At 46.2% G+C, this 18,161-nt stretch overlaps 1 protein-coding gene across 2 annotated transcripts in view; it reads left to right on the top strand.

The window, feature by feature from the left end:
- Nucleotides 1-3,576: 3,576 nt before the first annotated feature.
- RALGAPA2 (Ral GTPase activating protein catalytic subunit alpha 2) overlaps nucleotides 3,577-18,161 on the top strand; it is a 344,341-nt gene continuing 329,756 nt past the window's right edge. For both annotated transcript variants that reach the window (XM_040429694.1, XM_040429695.1), the window contains exon 1: nucleotides 3,577-3,922. In XM_040429694.1, the coding sequence (XP_040285628.1) occupies nucleotides 3,817-3,922 (106 nt within the window). In that variant the 5' untranslated portion in view covers nucleotides 3,577-3,816. The remainder of the gene's footprint in view (nucleotides 3,923-18,161) is intronic.

The raw sequence follows: 18,161 nt of genomic DNA, 5'->3' as shown, positions 1-18,161 counted from the left end.
TTGCAGTCCGCAAACCACGGATCAACAAAAAATACGGATGACGTCCGTTTGCATTGCGTATTTTTTGAAACGGAACAGCTGGCCCCTAATAGAACAGTCCTATCCTTGTCCGTTATGTGGACACTAATAGGACATGTTCTATTTTTTTGTGGAATGGACATACAGAAGTGGAATGCACACGGAGTAACTTCCGTTTTTTTTTGTGAACCCATTGAAATGAATGGTTCCGCACAAAAAAAAAAAGCAGAACGGACATGGAAAGAAAATACGTTCGTGTACATGAGACCTTACTACATGCACTACATGAATGTGGAGCTGCAAACCAACCCTGGAATACACTGAGAGGACGCTCCACTATGTGCACTAAGAAGTCCTCGCATTGTATTCCAGCACTGGTTTGCAGGTGATCAGGGAGCAGTACTATTCATAGCAGTACTGCCCATCTCACACATTCGGATATGCCACCAATGTCAGATAGGTGCAGGCCCCACCTCTGTGAAAGTGCGCTTGGCTATTTCCAGAACTCCCTTAGAGATGAATGGAGAGTGCACCGCGCAAGCGCAGCCACTTCCCCATTCACCTGTATGGGAGTCCCAGAAATAGCCAAGCCAGCGCTCTGCTATTTTCAGCATTCCCATAGAAGTGAATGGAGGTTGGTCGCGCTTGTGCGGTGCGCCCTTGTTCACTTTGGGGGCCACATTCTAGAGACAGACTTGCACCTATCTGACATTGGTGGCACATCCTAGTGATATGCAACCAATGTGTGACGGGGGCCAACCCCTTTAAAATCCATTGAGTAACTTTCCATACACAAAGCAACTATTTGCTCCAAAAAACAAGCTTTTTCTTTTACGGACAGCCTGCAATGTGATTTGACAGTTATCACATATTAGCGCTAAGAGAGGAAACCCTTTATAGAAAGTCGCATCACATCTGGCCGATTAGATAATGGGCTTGGTCCCAAACATCCATTGGTTTCCAAGCCCAGACATCCTTCCTCTATACTGAAAGGAAATGAAAGCAAAGACGGTTTGACAAGACCTGAAGTTTGCTCTCTCTGCCGGGATTGCTGCGCTCCATGACAAGCTGAGAGCAATGGAAAATGAAGAAAAATGAGGACAGATCAGAAAAAAAAACAGCCCGCCAGGAAACGCCACCTTCTGTGCTCAGCATCAGGCAGAATAATAGGATGTGGCCTGATAAATTGACTTCCCTAATGAGCTTACACGTTACACTTGACCTTTTCCATGCAGAGGCTTTTAATGTAATAGTGCCGAATAACGTTATACCGTAAACATCAATACACTCAATACTGTCAGTCACAATGCAGCAAAAAACCATGTATGGCTATATAGTATAAATGTCCAGTATGGTTCAAATGGGTTTTCTGCTTTTTATTTTGTTCACATTTTTTGTTTACATAATAGGAAATTGTACCATTTTCAAATATAAATGTATTAGAAGTTTTGCTTAAAGGGGCTCTCCGGGCTTATAATATTGATGACCTATCCTAAGGATAGGTCATCAATATCAGATTGGCGGGGGTCCAACTCCCTTCTTGTCCACTGCTGCTCTGCCTGCTCGCTGCAATCTGATATTGATGACCTGTCCTATATTAAAAGCCCGGAGAACCCCTTTACATACCGTTCTTATATCAGGTTGTTGACCCCTGCACAGTTGGGTCCCGCTGCCACATGCAGCACTAATTTACTGAGAAAACACACTGTGATCTGCAATGGAGTCTCCAAAACAGATGTGAACAGTGCCTTCCACATATAATCGGAGGGACTCTCTATGTAAGACGTGGCTGTAATACTGCCGTGTGCCGGGCTCTTGTGTGGCTCTGCGCAGTACCATCCCTATACTGTATAACACTATCAAAGGCGGCCAATCAGCGCCCTCCGTCTCCGCGCTCCAGCCCCCGACTAGCGCAGCGAGCTCCTCTGGAAGTCTAGAAGGATGATTGGAAGCTGTGGGCCGGCTAGCTTTCCATATTCTACCGACTCTTCCAACCACCAGGCACGTTACACGTGTGCGGCTGTCCTCTGTGTGCGCAACATGCATGCTGCAGGGCTGTGTGTGCAATGTGCACCGTGTTATAAAGTGTACAGTGCACTCCAGTGCTGAGTGTGTAGAAGGGAGCTAACCTGTGTGATCTGCATGGTAGAGATGAGTGTGTAGCAGGTGCAGAGCTGTGTGTGTAAAGTATCCAGTGCAGTGCTGTGTGTATGATGTGCACGGTAGAGATGAGTGTGTAGCCGGTGTAGGTCTGTCATGCAGTGCTATGTGTGTGATGCCTACCTCCCAACTTTTTGGACGATTAAAGAGGGACACTTATGGTTCATTGTGTGAAAGATTCATTTTCCTGTGCATAGATCTATACATTGCGCTCGGTGATGTCACTGTGCAGGGCTAATGCGTGTGGTGATGTCACAGTGCAAGGCTAATGCACTCGGTGATGTCACAGTGCAGGGCTAATGCACTCGGTGATGTCACAGTGCAGGGCTAATGCACTCGGTGATGTCACAGTGCAGGGCTAATGCTTGCGGTGATGTCACAGTGCAGGGCTAATGCGTGTGGTGATGTCACAGTGCAGGGATAATGTGTGTGGTGATGTCACAGTGCAGGGATAATGTGTGTGGTGATGTCACAGTGCAGGGCTAATGCTTGCGGTGATGTCACAGTGCAGGGCTAATGCGTGTGGTGATGTCACTGTGCAGGGCTAATGCGTGTGGTGATGTCACAGTGCAGGGCTAATGCGTGTGGTGATGTCACTGTGCAGGGCTAATGCGTGTGGTGATGTCACTGTGCAGGGCTAATGCGCTCGGTGATGTCACAGTGCAGGGCTAATGCGTGTGGTGATGTCACAGTGCAGGGCTAATGCCCTTGGTGATGTCACAGTGCAGGGATAATGCGCTTGGTGATGTCACAGTGCAGGGATAATGCGCTCGGTGATGTCACAGGAATAACACCCAACATGTATGACATCACAGCATAGGAAACAAAGCATAATGATGTCATGCAGAGGTGTAATGACATCACAGGACATGGATAATGGAAAATGTCTCCCAACTTTTGGACGATTAAAGAGGGACATTTATGGTTCATTGTGTGAAAGATCCATTTTCCTGTACATAGATCTATACATTTTAATGGTTTTCTCTTATGAAATGATGCAAAAATTATCTGAATAGAGAAATTTCTAAAATCCCAGCTGCATCAAATAATGGAAAAATATACGAAATTGGCTGAAATACACAGATAGGAAGCAAACACTCTCGGGGACATTAGTGTGAATGTAATAATGCAGATCTATACCTCTGCTCAAAAAGAGGGATATTTAAAGAGAAACAGAGGGACTGTCCCTCCAGGGACATATGGAGGTCTGGTGATGTGCACAGCAGAGCTGAGTGTGTAGCGGTGCAGAGCAGCAGCACTCTCCCAGACAAACCCCACAAGCAACCGTTCTTTCAACAGTACGACCCCTGACTCCTCCCACACACGTGACTGGTCACATGGCCATGACATCATCGAAGGTCCTTTATCCTACTAGGACCTGGCGTCTCCCCTCCCAGCCCGGGTCTGACGTTGGAGCTGGTCAGTTCCGTGTTTACACACCCCAGGGAGGAAGACAGGAAAGAGAGGGCAGAGAGCCGGGAAGCAGCGCAGGGAGGGCGCACAGCCACAGCAGCACAGAGGACGGACTGCTGCAGCACCAGTCATCCTGCAGAACAAAACAAGTGCCTGGGACATGCAGCAGTGACCCCGGCAGCAGCCCGCACCAGAGCCCGCGTCTGATCCCCCGCTGCTGACGGCATGTTCTCCCGCAAAAGTCATGGAGACCTCAAGAAATCTACACAGAAAGTTCTGGACCCAAAGAAGGACGTCCCCACCCGGCTGAAGCACCTGCGAGCGGTGCTGGGTGAGTGGTGGCCGGTCAGACCGTGACATGGGGGGGCAGACCACCGGAGACCGTCACTGGTGTGGGGTCTGCTGGCAGGTGACAGATCGGTGTATAGTGAGAGGGGTCCTGGGGGAGGCTGGGAGATGAGAAATGGTGGGGCCCCTCTCCCCCATGAGCAGCAAGTCCATGTAGTAGAGGAATAATGCACACGGTGATGTGCCTGTGCAGTGCTAATGTATGCGGTGATGTCACTGTGCAGGGCTAATGTGTGCGGTGATGTCACTGTGCAGGGCTAATGTGTGCGGTGATGTCACTGTGCAGGGCTAATGTATGCGGTGATGTCACTGAGCAGTGCTAATGTATGCGGTGATGTCACTGTGCAGTGCTAATGTATGCGGTGATGTCACTGTGCAGTGCTAATGTATGCGGTGATGTCACTGTGCAGTGCTAATGTATGCGGTGATGTCACTGAGCAGTGCTAATGTGTGCGGTGATGTCACTGTGCAGTGCTAATGTGTGCGGTGATGTCACTGTGCAGGGCTAATGTGTGTGGTGATGTCACAGTGCAGGGCTAATGTGTGCGGTGATGTCACTGAGCAGGGCTAATGTGTGCGGTGATGTCACTGAGCAGGGCTGATGTATGCGGTGATGTCACTGAGCAGGGCTGATGTATGCGGTGATGTCACTGAGCAGGGCTGATGTATGCGGTGATGTCACTGAGCAGGGCTAATGTATGCGGTGATGTGCCTGTGCAGTGCTAATGTATGCGGTGATGTCACTGTGCAGGGCTAATGTCTGCGGTGATGTCACTGTGCAGGGCTAATGTCTGCGGTGATGTCACTGTGCAGGGCTAATGTCTGCGGTGATGTCACTGTGCAGGGCTAATGTCTGCGGTGATGTCACTGTGCAGGGCTAATGTCTGCGGTGATGTCACTGTGCAGGGCTAATGTCTGCGGTGATGTCACTGTGCAGGGCTAATGTCTGCGGTGATGTCACTGTGCAGGGCTAATGCGCTCGGCGATGTCACAGGAATAACACATAACATGTATGACATCACAGCATAGGAAACAAAGCATAATGATGTCATGCAGAGGTGTAATGACATCACAGGACATGGATAATGGAAAAGGTAATGCTGAGGAGGGGTGGTACACACAGAAGTATTGGGGTCCATGGGCTGTGATCAGTTTCTACCCATTTTCTCATTCTCCATGGTGTCTGAGCAGATGTTTCTTCAGTGTCTGCCAGTTAGGCCTTATTCACACGTCCGTTGTTTCTTTCCTGATCTGTTTCGTTTTTTGCTGAACAGATCTGGACCAGATCTGGACCCATTCATTTTCAATGGGTCCTGAAAAAAAACGGACAGCTCAATGTCAGATTTTTTTTCAGGACCCATTGAAAATGAATGGGTCCAGATCTGGTCCAGATCTGTTAAGCAAAAAACGGAACAGATCAGGAAAGAAACAACGGACGTGTGAATGGACCCTTACACTTGTGATATTATATCCTGTACATATTGAGCGTGCTATGAGTTGTGTGCTGGCACTCAGGGGCACATTTCTCCAGATTGGTGTTTTCCACCCCTGCTTGCGTTAGTTGCACCCCAGTAATTGAGGCACGTGCCTCATTGTGTCACAGGTCTGTGAGCCACAGTGGAGATCTGCTCCAGCAAGGGATCTGGCCGTAGGCCTGTGTGGGATCTGGCCGTAGGCCTGTGTGGGATCTGGCCGTAGGCCTGTGTGGGATCTGGCCGTAGGCCTGTGTGGGATCTGGCCGTAGGCCTGTGTGGGATCTGGCCGTAGGCCTGTGTGGGATCTGGCCGTAGGCCTGTGTGGGATCTGGCCGTAGGCCTGTGTTGGATCTGGCCGTAGGCCTGTGTGGGATCTGGCCGTAGGCCTGTGTCGGTTGTCTTGCACTGATCGTAGTACGTGCAACGGACTTACTGTGAAAAATTGTGCTCCACAGTTCGCGCCTTTTTGGCTTGTTTCTGGCGCAGAGGGGATGATACATTTCCCCCTTTGTATTTTAGGTTCTGTTCACACTAGTGTCATAACAGAGCCCTGACAGGTATTCTGTCCAAACCCCCCTGTCCGTAAAACCTGAGCGATCTCGGTATTATTGAGATACTGATATATTTGACAATATTAATATCTCTGTAGACTTCACCGTCAAAAATACCAGAACCACACTCGTTTGTCCGCTGATTTCCATCTTTCTTCAGATCGAAAGGTGCATGATTATCGGGGGCATCTCTCTGTGTAGTCGGGGGCATGCTGCCGATAATCAGCCGCAATAAAGGGGGAAGAACCATTGTGGCAGTGGTCATTCCTCCCCCCGTTCACGTTTATTATCGCCCTGTGTAACAGACCAATACAGACGAGCGGCAATCTATGCGTTTTTCATTGATCGGCGCTTGTCCTGCCCAAACACTGGGTATTCTAATAACGCTGTAAGTATGTGAGATATGAAAACGGCACAATCACAATTTCTTACGTTCTCGCTGCTCCAGTCTTTACCATGGAGGAAACGGAACATTCCTGCGGCTGGGCAGACCCAGCGATCAGTTCTCCAACCATCAAACATGGATGGTGCACCCTATGGGTATGCTGTGACCATTTCACCACCGGGCACGCTCCCAATGTCATACTCGCATGTCAGAGATCTATCTTGGACTCCTTGAAACCTCCGAATCATGCTACATTCACACAAACGTATTTTGTTTCAGTGTCCGTTCAGTATTTTTTGCGGATCGGATGCAGACCCGTTCATTTCAATGGGTCTGCAAAAAATGTAGACAGCACACAGTGTACTATCCTCATCTGTATGTCCGTTCTGTAGCTCTGCAAAAAAAATAGAGTATGTCCTATTCTTGTTTGTTTTGCGGACAAGGATAGGCATTGTTACAGTGGATCCGCCCAAAAAACGGATGCCATACGGAACGTCATCTGTTTTTTTTTTTTTTTTGCGGATCCGCAATTTGCGGACCGCAAAATACATACGGTCATGTGAATGTAGCCTCGTTGTCAGAAAAAACGGCAGTGTTTCCTCCATGTTGCAACATTGCAATGTGAGTAACCCAGCAAACAGCTCCTCATACCTCAGCTTCCTGGCCTGCTGTGAGCGTGATGTGGGATAGATAGAGACTGCACTCACATCTGTGAAGGGTCCATGTTTTTTCTTTTACCTCCGTGTGTCATCAGTATTCCTCATACACTGGATTTCCTGTCAGATCCTTTTGATAGGGGGTAACTTTACATAACTGAAACTTAAAGTGTAACTGTCATTATTTTTTTTATTTTTGTAATGTATCGGGGCAGTGATACTGACCATTTTTGTAATATACTTTAATTACTGAAATCGTACATTTCTATTAGAAAAATAGCTCTAAAGTGGCCCATTTTGAGCCTTTTACTTTTATTCCGGCCGCCTCTTGGCATGTGCTGCCGCCGGAACTCTGCCCCGCCCCCATTATAATCAATAGGGCCTGAGCGGTAGTCCGGGGCACACGTGCACTAGCAGCAGCACGGATCCGACAGGCTGTTCACCCGCCGGAACAGCCTGCCGGAGTCCCTTGCCACTAGTGTGAAACTAGCCTTAGCAACGCTCCTGTCTTCTGTTTACATGACTGTGGAGACTTACTAATTGTGTTCTGTAAACAGAAGACAGGGGGAGCATTGGCTCAAAATGGGCCACTTTAGAGCAAATTTTCTAATAGAAATGTATGATTTCAGTAATTAAAGTATATTACAAAAATGGTCAGTATCACTGCCCCTACACATTACAAAAATAAAAAAAAGAATGATAGTTAGATTTTAACTATGGAACTTAAAGGGGTATCCCAGTTGTGAGAAGTTCTCTCCTATTCACAGGATAGGGGATAACTATTAGATCGGTGGGGGTCCCACTGCTGGATCTCATGTTAGGTTTTTGGGCATCCATTATGTCATGGCCAGCTTTGAAGGACTATGAGGAGCTTGGCTACGTTCTAATTTCTTTCTTTCTCTAAGTCATCTTGACTTATTTTGAGCAAATGGCAGGTTATCCAAGGTCAATCAATAAGTCTTGAAATGATTCCCCAGCTCTCCAGATGGCCGGTTACAGAAGACATCATGTTCTCAGTAATGCAGCGGTCCATTGTCTGTGCTCATCAATAAGTCATGAGAAATGTCTGTTCAGATGAAAACTCTCTCCTGCACCTCTCAGGGCTAGGTGGTTACCACGGAAGGTTTAGTAGGAAAGTTCTGGTGTTTGGCGTCCGACAGGGGGACAACATGTGGGTACCACTGGCTCCCTGACATCGAGAAGTATTCTGCAGCTCACAATCCGGTGTTGGGTACCAGTCACCAGCTTCTCCGGTCTAGAAGCCGGGCCTGATGTTCTGTGGACTGGTGGGTGACACTGGTGGAGAGCGGACATCTAGTGTCACTACTGCCTGTGTTACTAAGCAGCCCACTACCATGTAGTAACCTCATGTTGCTTGCACAGAAAGTAAGCAGCCGTGTCACACAACCCGCTTACTTGGGTTGTCCAAACTGGATTACCTTGGACGTGATCAATGTGAAACCGCTGCCATTCACAAGACCGGTTCAGATGAAATACCTTCCTCTCTGGGCACTGGTTAAAGGGTTCCAAGCAGTTGAGGATGGTATAAAAGAATAAAACTAATTATACCAATCCCCTGCTGCCCCCGTGCCAATGCTTCCCTGGCCCCCGCTGGTCTGTGTTTACTTGGACATTGGTAAGGTATTACTTGTTCTGTTATTTTGTACCATAGTCAGTGGTTGGTAAAAGTTTTCATGGACCCCTTTAGGCCCTAAAGAGTATTATTTGGATTTTTTTTGGCTTGTATTTATTCATGTTTTTTAACGAGGACATTTTTGGGGTGGTGTTTTTTTTTTTTTTTTTTGTCACAGGTTTTACTTGTGTATCTTTTTAATTTTTTTTTTCTTCCTATAGAGAATTCTATGGGAAAGAACCTGAAAAAGTTGCACATCTGGAGCATGCTGTGATAAAAAAAAAAAAAATGCCAACGGGTTCCCCCTTGAATAAACTGACAATGAAACGCAGGTCAGGGTCAGAGGTGAACCTTGTTCCTGGGTCACAGTTATGTATGTCCCAGTTAGGTTATATGTATACAGATTCTGGTGACTATTGGTTGTTGTTTTTTTAACACAACTTATCCCCTTTTCCCCTGGCGGTGGTATGAACACTGGGGCCCCTGCTAATCGCAAACACGGGGCCCATGCTCCATGTTTGACTTAAGAGGCGGTCACTCTTGCGGGTTGCTGTGCGCCTGCACCATTCAGTTCTATCGGGTTGCCGGTGTTAGCCAAGTGCTTGTTCTCAGCCATGTCCACCACAACCATAGAGTTGAACTGAACGGCAGACATGCATGCTTCCATTCCAATAGAGTTGTCATTCTCTGAAGAAGAGACCAGTACGGCCCTGAAACGCGTTGCCCAGATAAAGAACTATCCAGTATTACATGAAGCCTGTACAGTACATCAAAATAGCGCCTTCTCAGGAGTTCCTCACTTTCTGTTTCTCCATTCCGACAGGGAGCAGGACCCTCTGTTCTAGTGACCAGCTGTGCCCCAACGGTCCGACCCCCGCTTACCTGACACTTGTCTTGTGGATGAGTCCTAAGATGTCTTATTGGTACAACCCCTTTTCCACTGCAGATATTTAGTATGTCATTTTGCATACCCTTTCTATCACCTCTACGTTAATTTATGTGGTTTTAGGTCGTGACAGCCACGTGAGACATTGTGAATTCAGGCGGTTATTTTTGGTCATGATATATTGGTGTTGTTTCGTGTGCCTGTATGTGTTTGATGATCTATAGCATTTTTTTTGTTGATTGAGATTTCTAGTGTTTGAGTGTCGCCCATCTGAGTGTATAAAACTGCAATCGGAGCCGTCCTCGCCCGGCCATTGTCACAGTAATCTGCGATCTGAAGGCTGTTGTCTTCCAGTCCTCTCTGGCTGGAGATTGCACCGTCATTCTTCATTATTGCAGCGAGATGCTGAGGTGTAAGGGGAGAGGAACGTGAGGCAGAAACATTAGTGATAAGCAGAATCGGGGAGGAGCAGCCATGGGCTTGACATTCACAAAGGGAAGATACTGCAAGTGCTTCACGTGTCCTCAAAGCCAAGCTTTCTTGTAAATCCTATACTTATAATTATTGAAATTAGTAGAAGCAATAGAAATTATTCTGATTTGCTGTTATAGCAATCCCCCCCCCCCCCCCCTTAAAGGGATAGTTTCACGACACCATTCGTTCATAAACAGAATCTGGCGCTGGGATCAGTTGATCGATGTGGTCCACCGTATCTAACCCCTGGGGAGCAGCAGTGGCACTCTTCTATGGTGTCCATATGTCCCTAACGTCTGAGGGCTTCCAGGTCCATGTGGCCACCCCGCAGATAGGACATGTTCCATCTTTGGCTGCAATATGTGGATCGCGTACCCATCAAAGTCAGTGGGTCCACTCTGCCATGTGGGATGCACACAGCCAGTGTCCGTGTTTTACAGATCCGCGGTTTGAGGTCTGCAAAACGGACACGGCCGTGTGAATGCGCCCAACAGAGCAAGTAGACAAGGCCTGTCACGAGACGACCTCTTTTAGCGTTGCAGAAATATCGCCGCTTTTGCCACAGATTTCATGCTCTACATTGCAAAGTGTGAAATCTGCCCTAAGGGCTGTGGATTCAGAGTGCGGGTGAAATGCTATAAAAAATCTCATCCTCTTTGCTTCTACTGTAACATGCTGTGGATTTCCAGCATAGAAATGCATTGCGTGAAATTCCTCAGCATTTCTACCGTGTGTGGACGTACCCTTAATTTCCTTCCCACCTTTAATACTGGTCTCGCTTCACAAAAACAACTGTGTGAAGTCTATAACTAGACTAGTACCAGTGTGCAGTGATAACCATGTATCATGGTGTTCTACACTATGGACAGTTTGTGGCCAAAAAAAAAAACTAATTTAAGGGGGGGGCGGGGGGATAGCTCTGAGTTACATTACCAGATCATTTCTGCTGCCTAAAGGGAACACTGTTTTTCTTTTGTTGATGTGAGGCTCCATTCCCAAGTTATGATACTTTCTCTTAATATACACATTAGGCCTTTGGTGCAATGAGGGCGGCACCATTGTTCTTGTTGCACCCAAGATCCCCGGGTGCCATGGTTGACAGGGCCAAGCAAAGGGAAAGGAATGAGAGAAGGGTTGGGCGCCAAAAGGAGCGGAGGTTGGATCCAATGAAAAGTAAAGCTAGATTCACAGTTTTTTGGACAAGCATTTCAAGCAGATCTGCCTGCAGGATTTGAAAGGAATTAGAAATGAGTAAATCTGGATTTGGGGATTTTCTGCCATTCTTTTCTGCAGATCCTCTCAAGCTCCGTCAGGTTGAATGGGTGCCATTGGTGGACAGTTATTTTAGGGTCCCTCCACAGATGTTCGATTGGTTTGAGGTCAAGGCTCTGGCTGGGCCACTCATGAACTTTCACAGAGTTGTTCCTAAGCCTCTCCTGTGTTGTCTTGGGTGTGTGTTTAGGGTCATTGTCTTGTTGGAAGGTGAACCTTTGGTCTGTGGTCCAGAGCATTCTAGATCAGGTTTTTATTAGGAGTATCTCTCCACTTTGCTCCCTTCAGCTTTCCCTCAACTCTGACCAGTCTCCCTGTCCCAGCCACTAAAAAAACACCCCATCAGCATGATGCTGCCTCCACTATGCCTCACTTTAAGGGTGGTATTGAGCAGTGTCTGGTTTCCTCAAAACACGATGCTTATATTTGAAGACAAAAAGTTCAATCTTGGTTTCATCAGACCAGAGAATCTTGTTTCAAACAGTCTGAGAGTTCTTTAGATGCTTTTTTGCAAACTTTCATGTGTCTTTTTTACCGAGACTTCTTTATTACCACGCTGCCATAAAGCCCAGATTAGTGGAGTGCTACTGTGATGGTTGACCTTCTGAAAGTTTTTCCCATCTACACACAGGATCTTTAAATCTCAGCCAGAGTAACCATTGGGTTCTTGGTCACCTCTCTTACCAAGCTATCAACCCCCCCCCCCCCCTAATTACTTAGTTTGGTGGGACAACCAGCTCTAGGAAGAGTCCTGGTTGTTTCAAACATCTCCCATTTAAGAATTACGGAGGCCACAATGCTCTTGGGGACTTTCTGTTCAGTAGAAATTGTTTGTACCCTTCTGCAGATCTGTGCTTACACAAAATCCTGTCTCTGAGCTCTACAGGCAGTTCTTTCCTCCTTATGGCTTGTTTTTTTTTTTCTCTGACGAGCATTGTCAGCTGTGAGACCTTATAAAGATAGGGCTGTGTCTTTCCAGATTTTTCCCATTTTATTCAATTTACCACAGGTGTGACTCCAGTCAAGGTGTAGAAACATCTCAAAGATGGTCAAGAGTAATGGGAGGCGCCTCATAACAAAGGGTCTGAATACGTATGTCCATGCAAAATTTTTGCTTTTTCTTTTTTAATAAATTAGAAAAAAATTCAAAAATTCTGTTTTCACTTTCTCATTATAGGCCACAACCTAACAAAATGTGAAAAAAGTGAAGGGGTCTGAAGGCTTTCTGAGCGCACTGTGTGTCACAGAAAGCACATTTTGATCAGTTGAGCATGGGGGATGGGGGGAACTGTCATCAGACAGGGTCTTATCGCTCAGACGTTTACAATAACGGACGTCTCTGTGGTGACTGAACCTCAATAATTATATCCCAGGGATATGCCATAAAACGATAATATGGGACTATCCCTTTAAGGACTGTGATCCTACAGCACAATCGCTAGTAGTCCTTTGTCTTGTTTGAAATGTCTCTTAAAAGGTTTAAGGCCTATAGGAAATCCTTATTTGCAGTGATCCAGTGTGTTTCCTGTCTAATATTGCTTGTGCCGCATGCTTGCTTTCTGTTCTCCTGTTATTTTAATTGAATATGTTCTTATAAGTTGACGACCAGATATGATCTGGCGAAGATGCTGTATTCTGTGCTGGACGTCCATAGACTGGTCCTCACAGCAGAGCGGACACAGTATCGTAGACCAAATCATACTTGCAGGTCAAATAAATGATCCATCCGATAGGACACATTTCTCTAAGGTCTCATGCAGACAGTGTCAGGATCATGATAGGTCATCAATATCAGACTGGCGGTAGTCCGACACCCTCATCACTCCTGCCGATCAGCGGGTTGCAGAGGCTGCAGCGCTTGTGCAGGTGCCGCTTCTTCTTCCATGTTAACCTGCATGCCATCTAGATTGTAGCGGGAGTGCAGTGTAATTACAGCTCCCTCTATCGTCCACGTGAACGGGAGAAGCTGTAATTACACTGCACTCCCGCTACAATCTAGATGGCACTCAGGTTAACATGGAAGAAGATGCGGCACCTGCACAAGCGCGGCAGCCTTTGCAACCAGCTGGTGATGAGGGTGTCAGACTACTGCCAGTCTGATATTGATGACCTTTCCTGACATTGCACAACGCATTTAAAGGGGTTGCGCAGCAATATACATTGATGACCTTATCTTAGAATAGGTCATCAATTTCTGATCGGCTGTATGAAAAGGTGGCGGCGAGCACTGCTTCCTCTTCATTACACTGCGGTGCCATAGTGTAATTACAAGTACAAGTGAACAGAGCGAGTACCTGCAATTACTCTGCACGTACGAGATGACTCGCAGTATAATGAAGAGGAAGCAACGCTCCCTTGGAGTGCCACCCCCTCTACAAAAAGTTGATTGGTGGATGTGCCAGGTGTCGGACCCCTGCAGATCAGATATTGATGACCTATCCTGAGGATAGGCCATCAATGTATACTAGCGTCACATCAGAAAGAAAAAAATTACGCCATAAAAAGTAACCTTAAATAGTATTCCTAAAAATGAAAACTTACCCCAGGAAAAAAACCCTACAATGTCCCTACTCTTGCCCTGCCTGAGAGCAGAACTGCCGCCCTGACGAGGTTGATTCCACGGTCTTCTTAAATTTCCCTCTATTACCCTGATTCCACTGGGGTCACCAAAATTGGGTCCGAGAAACTTGTCACAAATGTCCCACCAGTCCTGTCGTGACATATAGTGATATATACGTACTGTATTTTAGTCAGTCACTGGTATAACGGTACATAATGTTTGTAAGGCATTGTAGGGAAAAAGTATATACATAGTCCATCATAAGGTCCACAAATGTCTGCACTGCAGTAGGGTTCACAGCTATCTAGACATCATCAGATAAATTAGGTCCACAAGTCTACAGAACAGCATATATTCATCGCTGTCTAGACCTCATCAGGGCTGACGCGTTTCCCCCTAGATTGTCAGGGACCCATAAGTACAGAAGTGCACGTCAGGTCTACTGGGAAAATAGACCAAATACGGTATATCAAATTTCTTAATTCATCGTGATATCCTGTAACAAAAGCAATTGAAGGTGTAGCTTAACTAGTTTAGTTAATGCATCTAGTTAAATGTGTGTTAACTCTGCTACATCTGTATGTTACCTGCAGACTGCACAGCATTATCATGGTTTGCTTTACCTTATAGGCTACATAAAGAGCATACCTGGGTTATCTATACCGTGTTAGCAAGAAAGGTGTCCATATTGACTCATTAACGCAGGTTTTCTTCTAGCGGTCTAAATTCCTTGTATAAACAGGCGTTTCAGTTCACTCCAAATCTCTTGGTAAACTTGTGCTTTGTGATTTTTAAGGGAGGCTCTGGTATGGTGGGGAAATGCATGGCTGCTTGTTACTGCGGGCAGAAGAACAATGTAAGTGGAGCTAGCGTCCACCTAAATGTCCCAAAATAAGTGTTATTTATTAGATTTTCTGTGTTTCTTAGGCTACTTTCATATCTACATTTTAGCATTCCACTACTCCTGTTCCAGCAGAGGATCAGAGTACCGGAATTGTCATATCTGGGACACATGGCCAGGGCCCGTCAGATCACTATAATGGGATCCATCAGGTTTCCAGCAAGAAAGCCAGCATTCGTGCTGGAAGCTCGATTGATCCCGTTGTAGTGAGTAGGGATCTGGTGGGGCCCGGCGTTATTGTCCAGCTATTGTGCATGGTACTCTGCTCCTCTGCTGGAAGAGTACCGTGGCCATCGCTTTGCTCTTCTGTCTTCCAGTCTGGAGAGTTTCAGAGCATATCCCAACCTTAATGAATTCCATGGTTGGTCAGTAGGCAGTCCCTCTGTTCTGGCTATGGATCCCCTGTAAAGGGTGAATGCACTCAGATCTGGGAAGGATCCCAGCACTGCTTACTTACAACTCATGCAAATCACTAAGGTGGTGAGGCACTCAGAAACTGTTTGGACCAGGAAGGCAGAAGAGCAGAGCAGTAGACTTGAGATCAGTGTAAGGACCATCTTGGACATGGTCCCGTAACTGGAGTAGAAATCTAGCCAATAATGAGATTGGTCCAATTTCTATTCATCAGATATTATGGCAATCCTTGAACCTTCAAGCGTAGTTCTTCTTTTAACAAATTGTCGTGATTTCAAGAGGTTGTCCCATCTCACCATTACAGTGGCGAGATGGGACTAAGTGCCTGCCCTAGGTGGCTGGGCTTATGGAAACAACCGAGCAGGCCCGGTGCCCTGCTCTATTCTTAGCTCCCATTGTAGTACACACAAACCATGTAGCAGAACAAACTACGTTGCTTCCGTAATTCCTAGTTACGAAAGCACCGTGCATGCTCTGCTTTGCTGTTTGTGTTTAGCTCCCATTGAACACAGGCCCACTTGGCTGTTTCCATAAGCCCGGCTACCTGGGGCTGGCTCCTAGTCCCATCTTGCTGTGAAAACTGCGAGATGCGACAACCCCTTGAAATGTACACAAGGTTGAATAACTATGGTCATACTGGGTTTTCCTGTTATGTTATACAGTACATGGCTGTTTCTAAACTTCTGCTGGTTGCCCTTGGAAACGGACAACTGCTTAGCTCCAGTTTGGTGTCAGCCACCTTCTCTCTAGCTAGCAGCTGTGGAAACGTCCTCTGAGCTCCCACATTCCACCAGCGACCACCCTATCTATAACTGTATAGACTCATTCCTGTAGTTCACCTCATTAAAACACTGTTTTTCTTTTGTTTATATGAGGCTTCGTTCCCAAGTTAGGATACTTTTTATTAATATGCAAATTAGGCATTTGGTGCAAATTAGGCCTTTGGTGCAATGAGGGCATTACCATTGCTCTTGTTGCACCCAGGCTCCGCTCCTTTCTGTATCTACTTTAATCTATAGGACCAGGCAGTTAAATAAGGGAGGAGCTGACCACAGAAAGGAGCTGGGCTTGTGTGCCACAAGAGCAATGGTGACACCCTCGTGGCACCAAAGGCCTAAGTTGCATATTAACAAAAAGTATCATAACTTTGGAATAGGGTCTTGGAGCAACAAAAGCGTTTTAATCAGGTGAACCACAGCTCTACAGCTCTGTGTCTATGCAAATAGTTCACCATTAAAATATTTAAAGAAATGCTCCAAATGACCTGTATTTTGGTTCACAACCAAAGGAGGCTTCCTTGTTCTAAGTCTTCATAGTCTAGAAGTAGTTTTGTAGTAATTGTCAAGGACTTACCGTAGATGGTGTTTAATGGTTGACAACACTTTAATGTGTTATTTCCATTTGATAAACTGATGGCATGTGACTGGTCTATGCCATCACTTTATGGCCATTGAAGGTCTGACTGATGGGACCTGTGCTGATCCTGAGTTTGAATGGTGGATCGCTGTGTCCTCTTCACTGATTTTTGCTGCACAGCGCACGTGGTTTAGTGCTATATCGCCTTGCTCATGACCACCCAAACCTGGAAGGTGGGCAGCAGTAAATCATCTCTGAAGCCTCCACATTCTCAAAATGGAAGATGAACCGCCACCTATCATAAAGCGCAGTATGCGATCACCACCTTAGATGGAAACAACCATTTAACCCCTTGTGGCCACAAACCGTTTTCAGTCATGTGTGGGTGAGCAGGGTAGCTGAAGAACAAGTGCTATTCTGTATTATATGGACTTCATACAATCGGGGGTAACGTTGCTACTTTATAGGAATTCTTGACTTGGCTTGTCAAGTTTGTTACGTAGAGTATATAAATGTAGTTAGGGAGAAATATATACGTGAATGTAGATATTTGTGCATTGATGTCTACACAGATTCTCTTCCCCGTGCCATGGTATAGCGGTCAGGGTATCACATTTTCTCAGTGGTTGCCGGAGCAATGGTAAAGTTCAGCTTAGTGAAAATAACCCAAGCGGTGTTCAGTAGAGAAGAAAATAGATGTGATTTAAAGCATCTCTTCTTTGCGGAGCCGTACCCGCTGGGCTAAATGTCCTGGTGTGGGCTCTGTCTAATGGCGCCCAGTGGGAGATAGAGTACTCTGTGAATTACAGTGGTTACTGCAGCAATTACCTGGAAGACTTTGGTGTGTAGAAAGTTGGCCGCCATGAATTGTTCAGTGTAGATAAAATTTAACTTAAGTGATACAAAGGTAAATCCCAGTAGGTGGTCACTGCCGGGTGTCGATTCCTCAGATTCAGGCTCCTTTTTCTTCAGAGTACAGGTGGTTCTTATATTTCATTACCTGTTTACTGTGTAGAGTCCGTGGTTAAGTAGGAAGCTACAGGTGGTCCTGATACAGTTACATCATTGTAGGTTTTTATGCTTTGCATACTATCTGTATTTTGTCTATCGTTACTGTTTTTTTGGTTGGCTTATACCTGTAAGGCTAGTTTCACATCTGCAGCAGCTATTCTGGCAGGCTGTTCCAGCAGAGAGCAGCCTCCTGTAATTCTCCAGATCTGGCACTGCCGGATGCAACCAGAGTGCCCACCGGTCCCATTGCACACTGCGGTTTGTGTCCGACTGTTTCCCAACATTCACTGGCGGCTGGATCGCATTGCCGCCAACGTGAAAGTAGCCTAAGAGGGACATTTCTGTGTGTGGCCCTTGACCCTATTCTGGGTCCCACTTAATGCAGTGTGATGTGGACAGTTTAGCTGAACTTGCAACTTGAACAGCCTCTGTCAGCATGATCAACCCTATAAAACCAAGCATAGTGCCTGGTAGGGCTCATCATGCTGATTGAAATGATACCTTTCTTTTGTCTGTATGTTAAATTAAACAGCTGCAGCGATATATGCATTTTTTTCATATGCACATGAGCATGGAGCACCTGGGGGCTGAATCCTTGGAGCATTGTTTTTTATGTTTGTTTTTTAAACACCCCTGTGTTCTGCACAC

Source organism: Bufo bufo, chromosome 4, assembly GCF_905171765.1.
Source record: "Bufo bufo chromosome 4, aBufBuf1.1, whole genome shotgun sequence".
NCBI classification, from domain to species: Eukaryota; Metazoa; Chordata; class Amphibia; order Anura; family Bufonidae; genus Bufo; species Bufo bufo.
The sequence above is the reverse complement of the archived record's forward strand: the minus strand, read 5'-3'. Positions and strand labels throughout refer to the sequence as shown.